The sequence below is a fragment of the Sinocyclocheilus grahami genome, unplaced genomic scaffold (genome assembly GCF_001515645.1).
Source record: "Sinocyclocheilus grahami isolate Dianchi unplaced genomic scaffold, SAMN03320097.WGS_v1.1 scaffold1117.1, whole genome shotgun sequence".
NCBI lineage: Eukaryota > Metazoa > Chordata > Actinopteri > Cypriniformes > Cyprinidae > Sinocyclocheilus > Sinocyclocheilus grahami.
The window spans coordinates 174,272-197,737 of NW_015506296.1; the positions used below are offsets into that span (position 1 = coordinate 174,272).

Here is a 23,466-nt window from a genome sequence, read left to right on the forward strand (position 1 = left end):
TATGTGTATATATATATGTATATATGTGTATATATATATGTATATATGTGTATATGTATATATGTATATATGTGTATATGTATATATGTATATATGTGTATATGTATGTATATATGTATATATATATGTATGTATATATGTGCGTGTGTGTGTGTGAAACTGATTTTGTGCATGTTTGTTATCCCTTTTTTAGCTGCTTTACAGGCCCTGAAAAGAAAGAAGCGATATGAGAAGCAGCTGGCTCAGATAGATGGCACTCTCTCCACTATTGAGTTCCAGCGAGAAGCATTGGAGAATGCTAATACAAACACAGAAGTGCTTAAAAACATGGGCTTTGCAGCCAAGGCCATGAAGACAGCGCATGAAAATATGTAAGATGCCTGAGTAAAATTTCCTATTGAATCTGTATCACAGAATGCAGTTAGTGATGTGCAAAAATATATATTGATTTAATATTATTGATTGTTGTCAGGGATATAGACAAAGTGGACGACCTCATGCAGGACATCACAGAGCAGCAGGAGTTGGCACAGGAGATTTCTGATGCCATTTCAAGGCCTGTAGGTTTTGGAGAAGACTATGATGAGGTGAGTTGAGACAAAGGGAGCGAACTTGTGTGATGTTTGATACACACTGAGGAGCATTCGAGAATTTGAATCCCCTTTGAAAAAAATCCCATAGTTTCAGTATGGTATTCAAAGTTCCTCAACAGAACTTGTTAGGATTTTAAAATATCAAACAAAGAAGCATTATGACTTAAATAAAAGTGATTTAAGATTCTGCATTATTTTAAGAAAACTTGTGACACTGATCCTGTGACTCTCAGATGTTTTTGCTCTTCGGATCGTCTTGTTAAGAACATCATCAGGTTTAAGCGAAAACATGTAGCTCAAGTGTTGCTAATGTTAAAGCAAAATGAAGATGAACCAGATTATTAGCAAATCAGACATTATTGTTAAGTTTTCATTTCAACTTAAAAAAACAAGAACAACAGCAAAATAGAAATATTTACCTGACTGGACTTATATTTGTTTAGAGAGGTACTATCTAACTCTCTGATTAAGGTGAAATGCTTAATAATACAATTTACATAGATGTATCTCTTCAAATGCAGTTTTTACCGATGTTGACCGAACAATGCGATTCTTTCCCTTTCTAGGATGAGCTTTTGGCTGAATTAGAGGAGTTGGAACAGGAGGAGCTAGACAAGAACCTGCTGGAAATTGGTGGCACAGAGGATGTCCCTCTGCCCAGTGTGCCTTTAAACCCATTACCCAAGAAACCTGTTGGTTCGTTTCATGCTGTTCAGTACATATCAACATAATACTAACATAGAATTCTTTTTTTTATATCTCACAAACTACTTTCAAAATTTTACATACGAGACAATACATGTGAAATTGGACTTGAAAATTACACAAGTAGAAAGACGTCTTGAGAGTTTCCCCTGTGGAAACCCTTATAACTATTTGCCTTTGTGTTTCTCCAGCCCAAAAAAAGAGAGAAGAGGAGGATGAGGATGACATGGAAGAACTCAAAGCATGGGCCATGTAAATTTACCCAATCTGACAGACTCTCGTTGCTCGTCGTGGTTGGCCTGGGCAGGCAAACCTGAGAACCTTCAGAGGGTTAACACTACAAAACACATTTTACCATAGCTCTTGCAGAGTGAATAAAACAAGCCCAGAAAAAAACAAGAGTTACAACGAAAATGGATATGAAGCAAGTTAATCTGACAATAAAATCTGATGACATAATATATGAAGTGACCCTTAAATGTTTGGCCATGGTTATTTAGGTAATGCATTGGTGTTTCTAATTTCCCCTTTTTTGATAGAAGTGTTTTTTGACCTCTCTACTATTCAGAAACTGGTTGTTTTGTTTTGTCATGGAGATAAGCATGTTTGCCAATACACAATTTTCATATACATGGTCAACACGCTCTCATCTCATCTGATATATTAAATATATTTGGTACTGTTGTTTGCTTCGATCTTTGATCTCAATGTGTTCTGTTAGATTAATGTTATTCAAGCACTTCCAACAGCATAAGCTTTTTTACAGTTTGTTGACAGTGACATATTATGGTTTGGTGACAAATAACAAATTAAAAATGACTAACATTAGCTCCATTTTATATATATATATAAATCTGACTGCCCATCATGTTTTGTTTGGTGCTGCATCCAAATAGTTGCAGAAAATGACCTATTTAATAACAGATCTTTCCTATTGTGCTCTTTTCAGGCCTGATTTATTGATGTGCTGAGGGTTTATCTGACAGTAGATGGTTGTAATTATACAAAAACTATACCACGTTTTTTTTTCCCTCGTATGGAAGCATATACTTTTTTGAGATGCAAAAATGCTGTATCTATTCAGGTTGAGGCATATGTGTACATTTGTATGTTTAAAAAGAATTCAGATGGCTTTTATTTGAGAGATCATTAAACTTGGATTCCTTTTCTCTGGTGTTGTTAGTCTTTCTGTAGTATACACCTTAGTTCTTGTTCAAATTATATATAAAACAATCACTTCTGTCCTGCTCTTGCACTCAAAAGCATATAAAGACGTGTCTGCTGCGTTATGTGCCTTAATGAATGGCATGCTGATGCAACTTGAGTGGCATGTCCTTTAAATAACTGAAATGCCTCTCAGCTGACTGATGAAAATTATAAGAAGAGTGGGGCATGGTGTTTGTACTGCATCTAGTTGCTCATTTCACTCTTTTCGTCTTGCCCGTGCATTCGTTGCCAAGTTGCTTTTGATGTTCTTTATTTTACATTCCTGTTGGTAAGGGGTTTGGGTGGATTCATGAATTTCAATAAAGCACATGGCTGTTTGCTTCTGAAAAAAATCTTGCTTATTTGATTGAACAATTCGATTCGTGGTGGTCTACATAAATGTCTGGAAGAAGCTACAAAACAAACAACAACAATAATATTGCTATAAATGTAAAACTGAACATAAATCTTGTAATCGATTGAAATCCTCAGCTGTACCATGGAAAGTCGCGTAATGTTGTCGTCATCATAAGGATGTAATCATTTGTCGCCGGAAGTACGCCTGCGCGCTAAGCTCGCCTGTGCTGATGCAAGACAGTGGATGGGAACAGTAGTGTTAACCGTGTCACCGAGATTTAACACGACGAGAAACAGCTATATTTGATTCAGTCATCATGTCAGAAGACGAGGTATTGTGGTGGTCTATGTGTGTCGTTTGTTATTGCTGAGAGCTGAGTGGAAATATTCAGTTATGTTGTGACTTGGCATAGATTATGAGAGCAGTTAACGTCGTGCTGTATGGTTGCACGATTTGATGTCATTGCGTATTGTTTCTAATTGTATAAAATGCAAAAACTAAAGTAAATAATACTCAACATTGCTTGAGCAGTACAAAGAGTTGAGCTCCGTATTGTATCCTTCAGCACATTGAGGCATGTTTGAGCAAATGGACCTGGTGCGTTATGTGTCCTCAGATTTTATTCGACCCCACCACAACAAAGAAGAAGAAGAAGAAGAAGAAGCCCTTCATGCTCGACGAGGATGGAGATGCAGAGGAGGCTCAGCAGACTGAACAGAACGAAGCTGAGCCTGAAGCAGCAGAGGAGCGAGAACTGGAGCCTGAAGATGATGAAGTCAAGAGAAAGGGTGAGAGGATGCAAGTATGAGCATCAGTGAAGTGTTCTGCTCTTCTCTTTTACCTCTGGGCCTCGGGTTTAGTCAAATGATTCTCAACAAATGCTTTTAAATCACAAACTTGAAAATGTCATTGCACGTGTAGAGTTTGTGCACAGTGCGGTTTCAGGATTGCACTTTTGGCCGTTTATGACACTGTTTGATCTTCACAGAGCCTTCGGATGATTTAGATGATCTGAACTTCTTTAACCAGAAAAAGAAGAAAAAGAAACCGAAGAAGGTGTTTGAAAATGACATTGAGGAGGGCATGAAGGTAATTGTTTATGTGTAGATTGCCAGGGAATGATGCAATGCGCATGAAATGCTTTTCACCACGTATCGGAAATGTGACCATATCTGTGTGATTACATTGGGCCCACTTCATCTTTAACCACTGTGCTAACATTTGAATGATTTATCCATGCACATCATTATTTGAAAAAAATGTACGTGCCCTTGTAATCTTCAAAAGCATCTTTTCTTGTTCAAGAAGGCGTTTCACTTACAAGTGCATCTCAATGAAAATGAAAAGTTCATTTATTTCAGTAATTCAACTCAAATTGTGAAACTCATGTATTAAATAAATTCATTGCACACAGACTGAAGTAGTTTAAGTCTTTGGTTCTTTTAATTGTGATGATTTTGGCTCACATTTAACAAAAACCCACCAATTCACTATCTCAACAATTAGAATATGGTGACATGCCAATCAGCAAATCAACTGAGCTTATTTTCTTGTATTGGATGGTTCTTCTAAAGGCTGTTGGCTCTTTTCATTTTATTGGTGACCAGGAGCTGAAAATTGAGGGAGACCAGCAGGAAATGATGGAGGACGATGAATTTGATCTGCTGCTTCCAACTAAAAAAAAGAAGTCAAAAAAAGTGGAGTTTTTTGAGGAAAGTGATACTGTGGAAAAGGATGATGGTATGAAGACATGCTTCATTTAATTAGTCTAATTATGCAGCTCAGTTATTTCTTATGTTTTTTCCAGAAACAGCTACAGTAATACCAGATACTATATGAAAAAGATTTTATTGGCGATTGATTAAATATTAGATTGTGTGAATTCTTCACCTATATTTCCCTGTAGTCATTGAGGATGATAAAAGCACAGATGGCGTTACATTCAGTTCACAGTCGGGCCCAGCATGGGTTGGTTCAGAGAGGGATTACACCTACGATGAGGTATGATGATTATTCATATGATGAGCAATCCTTCTTATTCCTCACACATCTGATGTACTTCTACCCCACGCTAATGGGATAGTTTTCCTTTAATTTGGAGTGTCATTATTTCCATATCTGCATCTTTACAGTTGTTAAGCCGGGTGTTTAACATCATGAGGGAGAAGAACCCTGATATGGTGGCAGGGGAGAAGAGGAAGTTTGTGATGAAGCCACCTCAGGTGGTCCGAGTTGGGACCAAGAAAACATCTTTTGTCAACTTCACTGACATCTGTAAACTGTGAGTATAAACATTTAGTCCATGTCTGCAGTTTTTATTTTTTTCCAAATAAAATAATACAAAAGATGATACATGGGTCAATTACAAGGCTTTTGTTATTGGTCCTACCAGTTTATTCAAAAATACATTAAAACATTGAAATGCTTAAAAAAAAAAACTGCACAAAAAAATCATACATACAATGATGATGCAAGCATATTTTTTTAATTACTGAATTAAATTTAGAGTGACACAACTGTTCTAATATCACAAAGAAAATCCTTATTAAAAGGATAAAATTTACATTTGACAAACATATGTCTGCGAAATCAAAATCAAGTGCAATAAAATGCAAAAACGAAATAAAAATAATAAAAGACCCTCATTAAGCATAGATAAGTAACATAGATAAGTCTCTTGAAATATTTTAAAATAGCTTTTTACAACAAGACATGGTTATTACAGATTGTAATTTGTATTTATTATTATTGAAGAATTTTTTAATTAATAATAATAAAATATTGAATATACATCATAAATTACCATATTAAAAAAAATGTTTTTTGTTTGTGTGTATTATATATATATATATATATATATATATATATATATATATGAATGAATGATTTATTTGCAAAAACATAAATTCAAAAATCATGTTTTTGTTTTTTGTATTAGTTAGCTGTATTTTTAACCATATCAAAATAACCCAACTGCAGTTTGATTGAGATTAATTGGAAAGCACAACGAAAAAACTTGATTTTTGAAAATGGTTAAAAACTGAGTTATCCGTTTTTGCAAATAAACTCATCATATATATATATATATATATATACACCTTTTAGAAAATGATTAAGGTGTATACACTCACATGCGGGTGTGAAATAAATAAATTCCTTTTCTTTAGCATGGACACTTCTACTTGTCATTGACCCATATGTGAATATAACCAAACCAGTGATTCTAGTTTATAGGTGTAATTTTATCTATTAAACTTGCATGTTTACATTTTCATCTTCAGGTTGCATCGACAGCCCAAACATCTTTTGGCGTTCCTGTTAGCTGAGTTAGGAACGTGGTGAGCTTCTAATTGCATTTCCAGAATTCTGTCAAATGTGAAAAGGTGATTTCTCCTGTAACGCAAGCAATGTCTTCCTGCTTCTAGTGGATCCATAGATGGAAATAACCAGCTTGTAATTAAGGGACGCTTTCAACAGAAACAAATAGAAAACGTCTTGAGAAGATATATAAGTAAGTCAAACATTTTGCACGTATGAAGGCCCATTTGATGATATTTGTACCCCCCGTCAAATACCCCGACATACTTGTTGTAACTTGGCATCATTTAATTTGACCTTGTACAAATAAATGAAATCTTGCACTTCAAACACTTTAAAAGCAGTTAATGCATACTGTAGCCATGAGCACTTAATCGTCATAACATTCGGTGCAAGTGATGCATCTCGCCCTCATTTCGACACGTCTTCCCATGTGAAGTTGTGCTTTCGAAATCTTGATTATCGTAGTAATACTTGTGCAGCCCTAGTTTCATGTAAATAATGTAGTGACCTCCTTTCAATTTCAGTACATGTAGTATGATAGCGTTTAGCTCAGTCCACTCCACTCCTTTGGTTTACAGAAAACAAGGTGAAAACACAGCATTTACTGTTTAAGTTACTCATTTTCGACAATGAATTTTCTCTTTGTGTTTCACAGAGGAATATGTGACTTGTCACACCTGCCGCTCACCGGATACAATTCTGCAGAAGGACACGCGTCTCTACTTCCTGCAGTGTGAAACCTGTCACTCACGCTGCTCTGTAGCCAGCATCAAGACCGGCTTCCAGGCTGTCACCGGCAAAAGAGCCCAGCTTCGAGCCAAAGCCAACTAATACAAGCACCCTGTTCTGGCCTCTTCCTCAGACTGATGCTCTGCCCCTCTGGCTGACGGCTGTCCTCGCTGCTCTCCTCTGAAGCGCAGTGACCCAAGGCTTGGAGTGAACTCTGGAGGGTTTTGAGTGTAATCTCTATTAATAAATCTGACTCTGAAGCTAGAAGGCTTGCGAACAGGCTGCCTCTGATTTGCTTGTCTTACTTTACCTCCTTCCTCCAGAAATATGTTTTTCTGCATTTAGCATATCTGATAACCAGAGCATATTTCTGTCTATTTGGTACATTTTTACTTTCAGAGCAGTATTTGTTTTTCAGAGAAAATGCAGTGATATAATTGGATGGAAAATGAATTTTGCAAAATGAACCACAGCCCTTTATATATTGGACTTTGTTTTATCAAAGGAAAACGGAATCTCCCAATGCTAAGTCAATGCACAAGAATGCAAGAATGTTCAGACTGGATCCAAGCGAGTGTTTCGTGATCCAGACATTTCTGCAAAAGTGTGACGTTGAATCTCCTCCGGTCTCTAGAAAATGAGAAAACTTCAGTAGAACATTGGGCAGCAGATGTTTGGGCATGTTTGCAGTGCGTAGATGGAACTGAATGCTTTTTGTTGGCATATTTGAAATTGGATTTTTTTTTTTTATAAAAATGACTAAAGGTTTCAGTTTTGTGTCCTTGTTTCTTGCTTATTGGTGCATGCAAATGTTTGGTTCTGTAAGATTTTTATTAGCCGCAAGGACACATTAAATCGATCAAAAATTACAGGAAAGGCATTTATAATGTTACAAAGATTTCAAATAAATGCTGTTCTTTTTAACTTTTTATTCATCAAAGAATCCTAAAAAATTTATCACAGTTTAAATAAAAAATATTAAGCAGCTCAACTGTTTTATGCAGTGATATAATTGGATGGAAAATGAATTTTGCAAAATGAACCACAGCCTTTTATATCGGACTTTGTTTTATCAAAGGAAAACGGAATCTCCCAATGCTAAGTCAATGCACAAGAATGCAAGAATGTTCAGACTGGATCCAAGCGAGTGTTTCGTGATCCAGACATTTCTGCAAAAGTGTGACGTTGAATCTCCTCCGGTCTCTAGAAAATGAGAAAACTTCAGTAGAACATTGGGCAGCAGATGTTTGGGCATGTTTGCAGTGCGTAGATGGAACTGAATGCTTTTTGTTGGCATATTTGAAATTGGATTTTTTTTTTTTATAAAAATGACTAAAGGTTTCAGTTTTGTGTCCTTGTTTCTTGCTTATTGGTGCATGCAAATGTTTGGTTCTGTAAGATTTTTATTAGCCGCAAGGACACATTAAATCGATCAAAAATTACAGGAAAGGCATTTATAATGTTACAAAGATTTCAAATAAATGCTGTTCTTTTTAACTTTTTATTCATCAAAGAATCCTAAAAAATTTATCACAGTTTAAATAAAAAATATTAAGCAGCTCAACTGTTTTCAACGTTGATAAGAAATGTTTCTTGAGCAGCAAATCAGCATATTAGAATGATTTCTGAAGATCATGTGACTCTGAAGACTGGAGTACTGATGCTGAAAAACCAGCTTTGATCACAGGAATAGAGAACAGTCCATTTAAAATGGTAAAAATATTTCTATAGATAGATCTTACCAAACCAAAACTTTTGAACTGTAAAGTAGTTAACATCTTTCACTGTGTCGGGCTGATGTAGCTTTTTCAAACATTGCTTGTGTTTGCTTTTATTTATTGATTTTTAATTGTATTTATTGTTTAGATGCAGTACTTCTGTGACTTCTTTATGTCAAAGATACTTTGTTCTAGTTTCAGTAGATTGGAGATGAAATAGCAGTGGGCGTATTCCTCTGCTGCCTGTTTTACCAGAGTAAAGCTCAGAGTAAAGCTGCCACACTTTACCTCACTCACAAATGTGCTTCACTGATTTTAGCCTGAACAGCTGACAACTTTGGGTCTATGCTGTATTTCTGCAGGAAATGTGTCACTTATACCTGCAGACAGTGGCATTTACAAATAAACATAATACTAATGAAGTTCAAAAACCAGAGCTAAGAACACAGACGTTAATATAAACGCTTTCTCTGTGCATAACTTCTTAATTAAATTCTGTGCTTAACTTGTCATTGCTTTAATGAGTCAGTACTCGTCGATCCCGGTATTTGAACATGAACTAAACGGGTTACTCATGATGTTCAATGCATGTTACATAATAACAAACACGTTCAGACAGTGGGAACGGTTCGCAGGAAGCGGAAGTGTCTCTGTAAGCGGAAGAGGTTTAGCCCAGAGCAACCGAAGAGCGACGCGGAGGACGGGGACCCGATTTGTGTCTTTTTAACGATTAAAGTCAGAGCAAACGCCGTTTATAACGTGAGTGTATTTCCCTTATTCAGTCTATGGCTCTCCATGTGTCTCACCTGACATGCTTTCATTGCTGGAACGGCCTTGTGTTCGTTCTCGCGGCCAGCGGAGGGGGTTAGCAGCTTGCTAAGCGCTTCAGGCCTCGGGCTGTCAGACGCCCTGAGTCGATACAATGAAATATCCGAGCCCCCTGCCAGCATTTAGTGTTAGATAATAGTATAACGTTAGCAGTATTGTTTAGAAGGTTGAGAGTCATTACATATTGTCGGAGAGTTTCTTCCTCTCAGTGAAAGGGTGTGTGGTTAGCGCGCTAGCTCACATCAGCGGAGCTGGCGGAGTGCGATTGAAGCGATTGGCTGAACGTCTCGAGCGAGAAAAGGACAGATTATTTATTATGAAAGCCGCGGCACAGTTCGATTATTTTAGCAACGGCCTGAATGTTCAATTTGATTGCGTAAAATACGCTTTCATCTACTATTTAGTCGCTGTTTTGCCTCTAAGCAGGCCTTGTTAAATGTGACAAGCGAGTGTTAGACATGATGCCATAATGTTTTATGTTGGTAGTGCATTACACTTTCTTATCACTTTCTTCTCAATGAGATCATAAACCTATTAGGGCTGTGTTTTGTAATATATTTTATTATTCGACACAAGCTCTTGATTCGATCCGTTTCGAGACAGGATGTACAAGAAAAAATATCTCTGAAGTAATACTGTAAATTATTTAGGGAACCCCGTCAATTATTACATGAATATTAAAGAGTGCAAACTGTTAAATAAAATTGCTGTTTATTTTTAGACAGTAATCAGCACTGAATTGTATACAAACCTGTGTCTGTCTGTCTGTCTGTCTGTGTGTGTGTCTGTCTGTCTGTCTGTGTGTCTGTCTGTCTGTCTGTGTGTGTGTCTGTGTCTGTCTGTCTGTGTGTCTGTGTCTGTCTGTCTGTCTGTGTGTGTCTGTGTCTGTCTGTGTCTGTCTGTCTGTCTGTGTGTGTGTGTGTGTCTGTCTGTGTGTCTGTCTGTCTGTCTCTGTGTGTGTGTCTGTCTGTGTCTGTTTGTGTGTCTGTCTGTCTGTGTCTGTCTGTGTGTCTGTCTCTGTGTCTGTGTCTGTCTGTCTGTCTCTGTGTGTGTGTCTGTCTGTCTGTCTGTGTCTGTCTGTCTGTCTGTCTGTGTGTCTGTGTGTCTGTCTCTGTGTCTGTGTGTCTGTGTGTCTGTCTCTGTGTCTGTGTGTCTGTCTGTCTGTCTCTGTGTGTGTGTCTGTCTGTCTGTCTCCGTGGGTGTGTGTCTGTCTGTCTCTGTGTCTGTCTCTGTGTCTGTGTCTGTCTGTCTGTCTCTGTGGGTGTGTGTCTGTCTGTCTGTCTCCGTGGGTGTGTGTCTGTCTGTCTCTGTGTCTGTCTCTGTGTCTGTGTCTGTCTGTCTGTCTCTGTGGGTGTGTGTCTGTCTGTCTGTCTCCGTGGGTGTGTGTCTGTCTGTCTCTGTGTCTGTCTCTGTGTCTGTGTCTGTCTGTCTGTCTCTGTGGGTGTGTGTCTGTCTGTCTGTCTCCGTGGGTGTGTGTCTGTCTGTCTCTGTGTCTGTCTCTGTGTCTGTGTCTGTCTGTCTGTCTCTGTGGGTGTGTGTCTGTCTGTCTGTCTCCGTGGGTGTGTGTCTGTCTGTCTCTGTGTCTGTCTCTGTGTCTGTGTCTGTCTGTCTGTCTCTGTGTCTGTGTCTGTCTGTGTGTGTGTGTCTGTGTGTGTGTCTGTGCATCTCTGCGTGTGTGTGTGTGTGTGTGCGCGTGGCTGTGTGTGTGCGCGTGTGTCTGCGTGTGTGTGTGTGTGCGTGTCTGTCTGTCTGTGTGTCTGTGTCTGTGTGTCTGTGTGTGTGTGTCTGTGTGTGTGTGTCTGTCTGTGTGTCTGTCTGTCTGTCTCTGTGGGTGTGTGTCTGTCTGTCTGTCTCCGTGGGTGTGTGTCTGTCTGTCTCTGTGTCTGTGTCTGTCTGTGTGTCTGTCTGTGTGTGTGTGTGTCTCTGTCTGTCTGTGTCTGTCTCTCTGTGTGTGTGTGTGTGTGTGTGTGTTGTGTCTGTCTGTGTGTCTGTCTGTCTGTCTGTGTGTCTGTCTGTCTGTCTCTGTGTGTGTGTCTGTGTGCGCGTCTGCATCTCTGCGTGTGTGTGTGTGTGCGTGGCTGTGTGTCTGTCTGTGTGTGTCTGTCTGTCTGTCTGTGTCTGTGTCTGTCTGTCTGTGAAACCGAAACCAAATAGCGTTGAAACAGGAAGTGAAGTAAACCGAAGAGAATGACAAAATAACGGTCCACTTAACAACATAAACCTGACAATAAGATTGTTAGTCTATCGTTAGCCTATATGTATAACAGTTAGCCTAGCTGTAATCTGATTTTCTAATCTGACTGGACAAGAGACTTTCTATTGATATTTCCACCTGCGCTCGTTCTAGACGGGCTGTCAGTCAGTGCAGTTCCAGTGCTGCGGATGAAGAGTAACAGTAACCTTGCTCTGAAGGGATGTAGCTCTCATCATAGTCTTCCTCCAGCACAAAAATGTCTTAATGATAGTAGTTGTTTCTAGTCCAATTCATTGTTGAAAATATAAATATTTAAACGTGATTGTCATAACTTGTGTACATGACAGATGTATTCAAACATACATTAAATAAGAATTCACTAACAGGTTAAGTAAAAATATAATGAATATGTAGAACCGTGCACATATTTATCAAAATGCTCTTCTCTAGAGTTCATTTTTCTTGCTAACTATTGAGTTTATGGACATTGAATGGCTTTTGCAAGTTTGTGACATTGCTTACAAGCTGTTTTATTGACATACGTCTGGTTGAAACGCAGATTTAACGATTACATGAGACATGATGTGTTTCAGTAAGTTGTACTGTTTCTTTCAACACCTGATGTTCATAAAATGTATTTTGTGCTATTAACTATTAGTCAAGACGAAGAAATGATCAGTTCATGTGCCACTTTAACTTGTGTGGCTACGGTGATCTGTCATGCCATAATAAAGTGTGTCAAAACTGCATTCTTTTAATTCCATGATTAAAATTTGAAAGCTGAGACATTGTTCATATCAAAAGTAACAGCACAAAGCTTATTAAAATTATTGGATGGGTGGCACGCTACAAATAATGTTTAGTCAAGTTTTGTGCATCAGCTGAAAACAGCATAAACTAAAATATCAAACTTGGATTTAAGAATCGATATCAGATGAAAATGAAGATTGTTAATCGACTGCTCATCATCAATTATTGAGCATTAATACTTTTCAAAACCTTCTAAATCCATTTAATTTGGTGGTTTTCTGTGAATTATTGTGCTCATACCTACTCGTATCTGATTCTCAGTCTAAAAATGGACAAGAGTGACCTGGTGCAGAAAGCCAAGCTTGCCGAGCAGGCCGAGCGCTATGATGACATGGCAGCCGCTATGAAGGCTGTTACCGAGGGCGGCGTGGAGCTCTCCAATGAAGAGCGCAACCTGCTCTCTGTGGCTTTCAAGAACGTGGTGGGCGCCCGTCGCTCCTCCTGGCGTGTGATCTCCAGCATCGAGCAGAAGACCGAGGGGAACGAGAAGAAGCAACAGATGGCACGCGAGTATCGTGAAAAGATTGAGACGGAGCTGCAGGACATCTGCAATGATGTGCTGGTATCTGCACTTCTTTCTCTTCATCTTCTGAACCTTTTATAATGATGACATCACTTGAAGTTCATTCTTAAATACAAAATATTTCGTTTTCAGTTTACAAAGAACACTTTAATTTCAGTTTTTCCATTTTTCACTGTTTCACCACAAATATGAGCCATCCTGATGGTCCCAACCTGTCTTGACAGGGTCTTTTGGAGAAGTTCCTCATTCCCAATGCTTCTCAGGCAGAGAGCAAGGTGTTTTACCTGAAAATGAAAGGCGATTACTTTAGATACTTATCTGAGGTCGCGTCTGGAGAATCTAAGACCAGTAAGTGCATTGTATGTGTCTATCTAGCTAGCTATCTAGCTATCATTCTTTCTGTTGTTCTGTCTTGTCTATCTTTCTTTTGTTCTATCTATCTGTCTATCTATCAGTCATCTATCTATCTTTCTTTTGTTCTATCTATCTGTCTATCTATCAGTCATCTATCTATCTATCTATCTATTGTTCTGTCTATCGTTCTGTCTGAAGTTTGTGTTTCCCATACATTGATTTATTTGTGGCGGCCCGCCATAATATCAACATTGACTGCCACAAATAGATTTGCACAGATTTGTCCAAAACTCATGCAAGAATCGTGAAATGGCTGGATTAAACTTCAAAAGGCTATGATTCATTGAATAAATAGGAGCGCTGCACATTACAAAGTCAAAACACAGCATGTTAATGTGAATGTATCGCTGAAGGGAACCGACTGTCTTCAGAAAAGTATTGATGGCATGTTCTTATAATGTCTGATAAAGTAGCGTTTATAGGTGCAGCGTTGCTTTGCCGTTACTGAGGAAAACCGCTATATTTCTGCAGTTTCCAAAAGTGCCACCTACTGGCAGAGAATGAATTTGCATTTTCAATCAGCCTGTCTGCTGTTTTTGTTAAGACCATTGTGACAATCGACCCATATTTTTAAGAAGCAAACATAAAAATGTGAAGAACATTTCATAAAACTTTGTTTCTATAAAACCCTGTATCTGAACTGTAAATCATGCTTTATACAGTCATATTACGGTTTAAAATGTTACGGTATTCATTTTGCAGATTTTTAAAAGGTGGTTAAAAGCCTTAAATTTGATTTTAAAAAACCTGCAGATACCCCGACATAGGCTAAATGATATTAACTATAATGTTAACTTCTTTAACTCTGTTGCTCAGTGTCTGCTCCTTCAATCCAGATGAATATTACAAAATATTTTCCTAAAATTATTTTTCAGAAAGCCCTGTAAAATAGCATGTTCAAACAAAGAATGTTAAATGTGCTAAAAAAAATGTAGAGATGTTGTGTGAGGGAGATGTTTAATTATGTATATAAAGTTCTTCGCATAAATATTTGCATTGGAGCATGTTTTTTTTAGTATTACAATACAAAAAAACAACCCCCCCTCCCCCTCCATTGGGGGAAGTGCCGCCATAAATAGAGTGTAGGTCTGTGGGAAATTCTGTGTTCTATTTCTATTTGTCTGTCGTTCTATCTGTCTGTCTGTTATGTCATGTCTGTCAATTTATCTATCGTTCTATCTATAATTATATTGTTCTATCTCTCTGTCTGTCTGTCTGTCATTTATCTATCTATCTGTATTTCCATCTATGAGTGATACACCTAAATTTAGGAAATATTTGGCCAAAACAGAAAATTCTGGCGTAATTCTTTTAGAGAGCCAAAATCGTAGATCGAAAGTTTAATTAGCACTTCTCCAAAGGTGCGTTTTGACTGTTTTAGCTTCTATTTTGTGAACATGGCGTGGATACTCTTCAACAGGTAAACACGTCAGCAGTGTGGAGTGGACACACATTAGCGTGACCAAAAATGATTCTAGAGTAGCAGTATGTAAAATTTGTTAGGCTGAAACATTGAGAAGTGGCTTGTTGCCAAAGAAATTTACACACTGATCAGAATAATGAGTTCAGTTACCCAAATTGAATTCTGAAAATGTCCTTTTCAGTTTTGGTTTTTGATTAAATAATAACTTTCCTTTTGATTTCGGTAAAAAGTTAATTTCAGTGCATCACTACTATCTATCTGTCTGACTATTTTTGACATAATGCTAGCAACATAAGGGGCCATTCACACAGGATGAGTTCTTGCATTTAACCAAATTTGGACAGAGACTTTTTTTTATAGAAATTCAACTGATTTTAACTTGCCAAGTATTGAGAGACCGTACAGTCGCCAAAGATGCCCATCTAGTGCATGTGTACATATAAAACCATAAAAAACGAGAATGTGTCCTATGTGGACAGCCTCTTACACTTCATCATATAAATGTGTATTTTATTTCTTTGCAAATCTTGACTACAGTAAACATTGTTACAATACAAGCACCAGTGTATTTAATGCTCATTCAACCCAAATGAGAAACCAGAGCCTCTCTTACAGGCTTTTGATGAAGCCATTGCTGAGCTTGACACTTTAAATGAGGACTCCTACAAAGACAGCACCTTGATCATGCAGCTTCTAAGGGACAACCTCACTGTAAGTCCTCCATCATACATTCTGCACCAGTGTTATTTCTGTTTCAGTGCTTTATTGGCTCATACATTATATTAATTCTCATACCTGCAGCTTTGGACGTCAGAAAACCAGGGCGACGAAGCAGGCGACAACGAGAACTAGGGGAGCCGCACTGATCTCCAAACACCCACACATCCACCTTAAATACACAAATGGCTTCCACCAACCCTCCCATCTCATTCCACCCTACAGCACCCACCCCTCTCAAAATCCAGTTCCCAGCCCCGCTCCCCTGTACCTTCTGAACGATGATCAGCACCCGCAGGAAGACGCTCAGCGAAGCCCCCGTGGCTGGGAGGGGGGGGTGTTGGCTCACAGGGTGACATGCTGACATTAGAGCAGGTCCAGTCATTTTGTTTGTGAATTTAATGTGTACTGATTATCAAACCCTGTCCTTTATGCATGTCTGAGTGAGACTGTAAGAGTGTGTGTGCTGCTAACGGAGAGTAACTGTGTGTGTGTGTGTGTGTGTTTGAAAGTGAGAGTGAGTGTATTGGGGATCGGGGTTGTGAACTCTAATTTTCCTTCCTGATAAATCCCTTTGTTCCACTTTAGCTGGTTGTGCATTTTTCATCCTTTTTTTTTGTGAGACTGTAAGAGTGTGTGTGCTGCTAACGGAGAGTAACTGTGTGTGTGTGTGTGTGTGTTTGAAAGTGAGAGTGAGTGTATTGGGGATCGGGGTTGTGAACTCTAATTTTCCTTCCTGATAAATCCCTTTGTTCCACTTTAGCTGGTTGTGCATTTTTCATCCTTTTTTTTTGTTTTTGTTACGATCATTTTTTTTTTTAGTATAATTCATCGGTATTTACAGGTTTTATTGTATGGTTATTAAACTGGCAGTTTATTTTCACCAAATACAGAGTAAGTCTGACATCTCTGCTTTCTTGTTCAATTCTGTGCTGCTTAAACTGTGTTTTCATTGATGTCATTCTTAAACAAGCAGTGACATTTTTAAACATTAATTTTAAAGACAACACTAAAGTATTTTGAACTAATTTAAATGGTATTAACTTGAATGAGTAAAGCTAGCTTTTAAGTTTTCTTTCTGCTTTGACATACTATGTTAATAATACATTGAAGTACATAAATACATATAGGGTTATAACCCTACAGTACAATCAAATGAGGTTAGACTTTTTTTTCTGTTTTTATTAAGTCAGAACAGCTTGTTTGAGAAGTACCATAATTTTGCCACTAGGTGGGCAGAATACTAATGTTCAAAAGGTTGGGTTCCAGTAAGATTAACTGATTGCTTGGTTGATTTTTAGGAAATTATTACTTTTATTAAAGGATGCATTTCATTGATCAAATGTAACATTAACGAGATTTTTTAATGTTACAAAAGATTTCTATTTCCAATAAATGCTGTTCTTTTGAACTTTGTTCATCAAAGAAAAAAGTAATAAAAGAAATTGCACAACTCTTTTCAACACTGATAAGAAAATGTTTCTTGAGCTGCAAATCAGTATTCTGAAGGATTATGCGACACTGAAGACTGAAGTTGTGATGCTGAAAATTCAGCTCTGCATCAGGAAAAAAAGACATTTTAAAATATGTTCATATAAAAAATAAAAAAACAGTTATTTTAAATTGACTAACCCCAAACTGCTGTGAATTACAGTTGGCAAATATAAAAAGGTTCATGAGGTTGCACCATAAGGTTTTCTTAGCATATAATTTTTCTCAGTGAATGAAAGATAAGTTGGTTTGTGCAATTATTTGCACTTGATATGTTAAAGGATAAGGATAATCTTACACTTCATCATATAAATGTGTATTTTATTTCTTTGCAAATCTTGACTACAGTAAACATTGTTACAATACAAGCACCAGTGTATTTAATGCTCATTCAACCCAAATGAGAAACCAGAGCCTCTCTTACAGGCTTTTGATGAAGCCATTGCTGAGCTTGACACTTTAAATGAGGACTCCTACAAAGACAGCACCTTGATCATGCAGCTTCTAAGGGACAACCTCACTGTAAGTCCTCCATCATACATTCTGCACCAGTGTTATTTCTGTTTCAGTGCTTTATTGGCTCATACATTATATTAATTCTCATACCTGCAGCTTTGGACGTCAGAAAACCAGGGCGACGAAGCAGGCGACAACGAGAACTAGGGGAGCCGCACTGATCTCCAAACACCCACACATCCACCTTAAATACACAAATGGCTTCCACCAACCCTCCCATCTCATTCCACCCTACAGCACCCACCCCTCTCAAAATCCAGTTCCCAGCCCCGCTCCCCTGTACCTTCTGAACGATGATCAGCACCCGCAGGAAGACGCTCAGCGAAGCCCCCGTGGCTGGGAGGGGGGGGTGTTGGCTCACAGGGTGACATGCTGACATTAGAGCAGGTCCAGTCATTTTGTTTGTGAATTTAATGTGTACTGATTATCAAACCCTGTCCTTTATGCATGTCTGAGTGAGACTGTAAGAGTGTGTGTGCTGCTAACGGAGAGTAACTGTGTGTGTGTGTGTGTGTGTTTGAAAGTGAGAGTGAGTGTATTGGGGATCGGGGTTGTGAACTCTAATTTTCCTTCCTGATAAATCCCTTTGTTCCACTTTAGCTGGTTGTGCATTTTTCCTCCTTTTTTTTTGTTTTTGTTACGATCATTTTTTTTTTTTAGTATAATTCATCGGTATTTACAGGTTTTATTGTATGGTTATTAAACTGGCAGTTTATTTTCACCAAATACAGAGTAAGTCTGACATCTCTGCTTTCTTGTTCAATTCTGTGCTGCTTAAACTGTGTTTTCATTGATGTCATTCTTAAACAAGCAGTGACATTTTTAAACATTAATTTTAAAGACAACACTAAAGTATTTTGAACTAATTTAAATGGTATTAACTTGAATGAGTAAAGCTAGCTTTTAAGTTTTCTTTCTGCTTTGACATACTATGTTAATAATACATTGAAGTACATAAATACATATAGGGTTATAACCCTACAGTACAATCAAATGAGGTTAGACTTTTTTTTCTGTTTTTATTAAGTCAGAACAGCTTGTTTGAGAAGTACCATAATTTTGCCACTAGGTGGGCAGAATACTAATGTTCAAAAGGTTGGGTTCCAGTAAGATTAACTGATTGCTTGGTTGATTTTTAGGAAATTATTACTTTTATTAAAGGATGCATTTCATTGATCAAATGTAACATTAACGAGATTTTTTAATGTTACAAAAGATTTCTATTTCCAATAAATGCTGTTCTTTTGAACTTTGTTCATCAAAGAAAAAAGTAATAAAAGAAATTGCACAACTCTTTTCAACACTGATAAGAAAATGTTTCTTGAGCTGCAAATCAGTATTCTGAAGGATTATGCGACACTGAAGACTGAAGTTGTGATGCTGAAAATTCAGCTCTGCATCAGGAAAAAAAAGACATTTTAAAATATGTTCATATAAAAAATAAAAAAAGTTATTTTAAATTGACTAACCCCAAACTGCTGTGAATTACAGTTGGCAAATATAAAAAGGTTCATGAGGTTGCACCATAAGGTTTTCTTAGCATATAATTTTTCTCAGTGAATGAAAGATAAGTTGGTTTGTGCAATTATTTGCACTTGATATGTTAAAGGATAAGGATAACCAGCATTGCATTGTTACAATGTCGGTAATAAATTAGCAATGTGTACCCTGATGTATTCTTTATCCTAAAACTTGGTAAATGATGTTAAGGTGTTTACAATCAACATGCTTGGATAACCAGCATTGCATTGTTACAATGTCGGTAATAAATGAGCAATGTGTACCCTGATGTATTCTTTATCCTAAAACTTGGTAAATGATGTTAAGGTGTTTACAATCAACATGCTTTAAGAACAATAAGCACAAATCATAATAGGCAAAAGCGTTTATTGTAAGGGAAATCCCACAACATAGTGTACAAGCAAGGTCTATAGAAAAATGTAATCAAAGCCACTTTATTCGCACAAAAAAGAGTGAAATCGTATCAGCAGTATTCTACCATTACCCTTTTGCCATATCTTTACAAGAAGAAAAACGGCAAATACCATTTCATATTAGATGCGTTAACAATTAAGAAATAGATTTGTTTCAGTGCATTTAAAGTGGAGGGGATGCTGATTGAATTGAAGTGGCCAAATCCACAAGATCAGCTGCCGTTCGCTGCCAAAGAACATTAACAGTAATGTAAGCTTATCAGTCTAGCCTGATGAGTGAGTTAATGAGTAAAACCAAACCAGAACTAATCAACACATTAGAAAATTATGTACAGTAACACTTACACTTAGACACGCAGGAGTATGAGATGTACAGGTACTTGAATGTGCCGAAACATGGATCCGAGAAGACACTGTTGGAGGCTAATATGGAGCAGCTTCTTTTCCCTTCACATCTAAACAATAATAAAAGATCAATTAAAGGGGTCATATGATGCTGCTAAAAAGAAGATTATTTGGTGTAAGCCTAATGTTAGCAAGTGAAATGTCACTCCAGTGGCTAAGGACTGTGCAAGCTTTGGGGGTGCTGACGGAAGCCATCTGTTGCATCTTTGCTTTGATCATCTTACTGAATATGATCCAGATGCATTTTTTTTATGAAACCTGCCTACATTTAGTGATGGGAGAAACAAAGCTTTTCGAAGCATTGAATCAATTGAACCAATTGCTTCGAAAAATGATTCAATGTTTGGAAGCACTTGAAACAGCACATGCTGGCGACACCTGCTGGTGAAAACGTTGCAAAAGCATCAAGAACTCAGACCAAAACTTACAAAACAAATGGAAATGTTTATTTTTTAGAAATACCATTTTTTTAAATAAATAATAAACACTTAAATACTATTAAATATTAGTGATTGTGTTATGTTTTAAGCATAATCAAACCCTTAACACACAATTAACTAAAGTAATTATTTAATGAATTAATTGATTTATGTAATTATTTAATTATTAATTAAGTGTTTTCATTAGAGCTGTCTATAAAAACCAGCAGGCAAGAGTAGTGTTATCAGTCAGGAGAAGGAGATGGATTTAATTCTATCGTAAGCTCATTTTGTTATTTTTAAGGTATGATGTGATTTGGAGGTTGAAAGTACTGAATGTTTTTACACATTTTTTAAAACTATACAGCCATCTGTGTTAAAAGGAAGTTCTCTTTTGTTTAACCCACAACATCTGGCCCTGGATTCTTTATTTTTTTAAAGTAAAATTTTGTGGGATTTCATGTCACATGATTAACTGGGCAACTAGAAGTGGTTCATGGGTTCACTTTTGGCGCTTTTCCACTGCATGGTACGGCTCTGTACGGTTCACTTTTGGGGGGTTTTCCACTGGGTACAGTACCTGGTACCTGGTACTTTTTTAGTACCACGTCAGTTGAGGTTCCAAGTGAACCGTACCGTTACCAAAACGTGACGTGTAAACTCTGCAGATCACTGATTGGCTGGAGAGAGTATCGTCACTACCTGCGTCACTGAACTTGCGACACGAGACAAAACAGAACCGCTAGATTTAAATCAGCACAGCCAGCGAAGGATCGAGCGCACTTTTTTAACAACCAAAAAGTGGCTGTTTCGTTGTGTGTTGAGGAAGTACGACGTTCCTCTCGTTGATAGCACAGGAGCGGATCCAGCGAGAGCTTGATGGGGCGACGCGGAATGAAAAAGTTTTTCAGGAGGCGCGGCAAAAGAGGCGGGCGCAACTATAACGACATGTGAATAATCCCACCCACTCTAAAGCGGTACTGAACTGCAGTGGAAACGCAAACCGTGCCGAGCCGAGTTGTACCACGCAGTGGAAAAGCGCCATTTGAGATCAACACCCCCTAGTGGTGAACCATCGGAGTTTCGAAACGTTTCGAAACAGTGTGATGTAACGAAGCTTTGTTTGCAAAAATCACATGACCTGGCCTGTTTGATAAGCGCTCCGAGACACTGATTCGAAACAAAAGATTTGCGAATGTTTCGAAGCTTCGTGAAGCAGTGTTTCGAACGCACCCATCACTACCTACATTCAGGTGTTGATAAAAAAAAGAATGCTTGAAGCTAGAATACAACTTTTTTTTTTTTAAGTAGATCTATTCTTTATTTTGGTGTATTGCACAGTGAGATATTCATACAACAAAATATTCTGGGGACAATGAAATTTTAGTGAAAATCATCAAAAATGCTGGAGGTGGCTGGCGACTTCAAAAACGTTGGCAGGGAAAGAGTTCAAGTCATTTTATTACCCTACAGGGAGAAAATACTTAGACTAGCCTTAGTCTTAGCTGGTCTCCCAGCCTGGCCAACATGGTTTGGGTTGTTTTTTTCAACAGGGGAAGAATAAATTACATGTGAAAAATTGTACAATGAGCATGTAAACTGACCTGCTGGCGACTGTTGTGTGTGAATTTAAGGAGTAGCAGTCAGTTTTGGCAAGCTGAGCAGGAGGTCGTCCAGTAGAGCACGTGCTGCTGTCAGTTCGGCCGTAGTTAGCGCTGTGAATGTGTATGACAGTCCCATGCTCTGAAAACATAAATTCTATATTTTACAGTCTCTGGGATGCAAAAAAAAGTAATCGTATAATACAATTTTGGGGATTTTGGCAAACTCTGTAATGCATTAACTGAAATGTTAAAAATAAGAAACAATCAATTAAGAAGAGAATACACACCACAGGTCAGGGCACTCGTCTTATGTTCACAGACCAAACTTGAAACTACAGTAAACAGAGTGATAATTTAAAGCAGTTTAAAAAATGTAAATATAAAATAAATGTGAAGCAGGCTTAGTGAGTAATGGTTTATTTATATGTGCTCTGCCTTATGAAAAAGAGCTGTGCATAATTGTATTGAATGTGCACTTGTAGTATTTACTTGTAGTGTAAAAAGAGTCATTTAAATCTTAAAAGTGTATTTAAAAACCGTATTTGTAGATAATATAATATTAATAAAATTTAAGGCCACTTAACACTCTCTTAATACTCTCATGACTGTTTCTTAACACAAGTATACATTTCATAAGTGCACTTTGTAATGTCAAATTATTTTTGTTGTAAAAGTACATTTTATATATAATTTTGGAAAGTCCACCCAATTGGCCCAACAAATGGTGGCTGAAGGTTTTCTGCATGTTTGGTCTTTTCGATAAGCAAAGTAATTTCAATTAAACTCTAATCTCTAACTCTAACCTTGAATTTTCTCCAGGTATGGAGAAAATCTCTGATCATGACCTATATATACCTATAGGTCTCCTAGCCTGGCCAGCATGGTTTGGGTTGTTTTTTCAACGGAAAGACTAAATTACATGCGAAAATTTGTACATTGAGCACGTAAACTGACGTGCTAGCGACTACTGTGTGTGAAAACTGGGCATCATGCACTAAACGACGGAAGATCACACACTACCAGACTTTAAATTCCTTCCGATCACAACAAACTCACAGAAATGTTGCTAGGAGATGCATGACAAATTAAAATAATGTATGTTTTAAAATCTGAGCCGACCAACATTACTTTCTCTGATAGTAGTTTGAGACATTTCAAGTGATACAAAAAGGAGTTAGGGTTCATTTTAATCAATAATGAAATCTATGGCAAAAAAATGTTTGTCAACGAGCTTTTTTCCAATGACTAAAATGAGACAATGACAAGATGACAATATGGTCATTAAACGATAACTGTTGATGATAAAATACATAACTAAAATGTATTTATGTTTGCAATTGCCAGATATCAAGGGCCCTATATTAACGATCTAAGAGCATGGTCTAAAGCACATGGCGCAGGTGCATTTAAGGCGTGTCCGAATTCAAGAGAGATTTGCGATGCCTTCCGAAAATCTCAGAATCGAGATATACTGTATATATAGTATATATAGCCTGTGTGTGTGTGTGTGTGTGTGTGTGTGTGTGTGTGTGTGTGTGTGTGTAAAATATAGACCCCA

The 23,466-nt window shown here is 37.6% G+C and overlaps 4 protein-coding genes and 1 long non-coding RNA gene across 5 annotated transcripts in view; 4 read left to right on the forward strand and 1 right to left on the reverse strand.

Moving 5' to 3' along the window:
* chmp4bb (charged multivesicular body protein 4Bb) overlaps positions 1-2,466 on the forward strand; it is a 3,535-nt gene extending 1,069 nt beyond the window's left edge. The window contains exons 2-5 of the mRNA XM_016252536.1: positions 194-371; positions 473-587; positions 1,160-1,289; positions 1,490-2,466. Coding sequence (XP_016108022.1) covers positions 194-371; positions 473-587; positions 1,160-1,289; positions 1,490-1,554 — 488 coding nt within the window. The 3' untranslated portion in view covers positions 1,555-2,466. The remainder of the gene's footprint in view (positions 1-193; positions 372-472; positions 588-1,159; positions 1,290-1,489) is intronic.
* Positions 2,467-3,013: 547 nt separating this feature from the next.
* Positions 3,014-7,193, forward strand: LOC107566961 (eukaryotic translation initiation factor 2 subunit 2-like). The gene is made up of 9 exons (XM_016252533.1): positions 3,014-3,193; positions 3,479-3,650; positions 3,851-3,951; positions 4,470-4,602; positions 4,769-4,863; positions 4,995-5,143; positions 6,144-6,200; positions 6,288-6,373; positions 6,839-7,193. Exons 1-9 carry the CDS (start codon positions 3,179-3,181, stop codon positions 7,012-7,014), a joined length of 984 nt encoding a protein of 327 aa, XP_016108019.1. The 5' UTR covers positions 3,014-3,178; the 3' UTR covers positions 7,015-7,193.
* A 2,065-nt stretch (positions 7,194-9,258) lies between these two features.
* LOC107566954 (14-3-3 protein beta/alpha-B-like) lies at positions 9,259-18,272 on the forward strand. Its single transcript, XM_016252526.1, has 6 exons — positions 9,259-9,389; positions 12,724-13,024; positions 13,210-13,398; positions 15,438-15,533; positions 17,436-17,552; positions 17,643-18,272. Exons 2-6 carry the CDS (start codon positions 12,731-12,733, stop codon positions 17,691-17,693), a joined length of 747 nt encoding a protein of 248 aa, XP_016108012.1. The 5' UTR covers positions 9,259-9,389; positions 12,724-12,730; the 3' UTR covers positions 17,694-18,272.
* On the forward strand, positions 15,415-16,135 carry LOC107566964 (uncharacterized). The gene is made up of 2 exons (XR_001606574.1): positions 15,415-15,533; positions 15,624-16,135. It is a non-coding gene; the product is annotated as an uncharacterized lncRNA (long non-coding RNA).
* A 1,342-nt stretch (positions 18,273-19,614) lies between the features above and the next one.
* The window catches only part of LOC107566962 (L-rhamnose-binding lectin CSL3-like), an 8,543-nt gene continuing 4,691 nt past the window's right edge, over positions 19,615-23,466 (reverse strand). Inside the window, exons 9-12 of the mRNA XM_016252534.1 lie at positions 22,196-22,240; positions 21,909-22,047; positions 19,826-19,935; positions 19,615-19,706 (exon numbers count right to left, since the gene is read on the reverse strand). Coding sequence (XP_016108020.1) covers positions 19,693-19,706; positions 19,826-19,935; positions 21,909-22,047; positions 22,196-22,240 — 308 coding nt within the window. The 3' untranslated portion in view covers positions 19,615-19,692. The remainder of the gene's footprint in view (positions 19,707-19,825; positions 19,936-21,908; positions 22,048-22,195; positions 22,241-23,466) is intronic.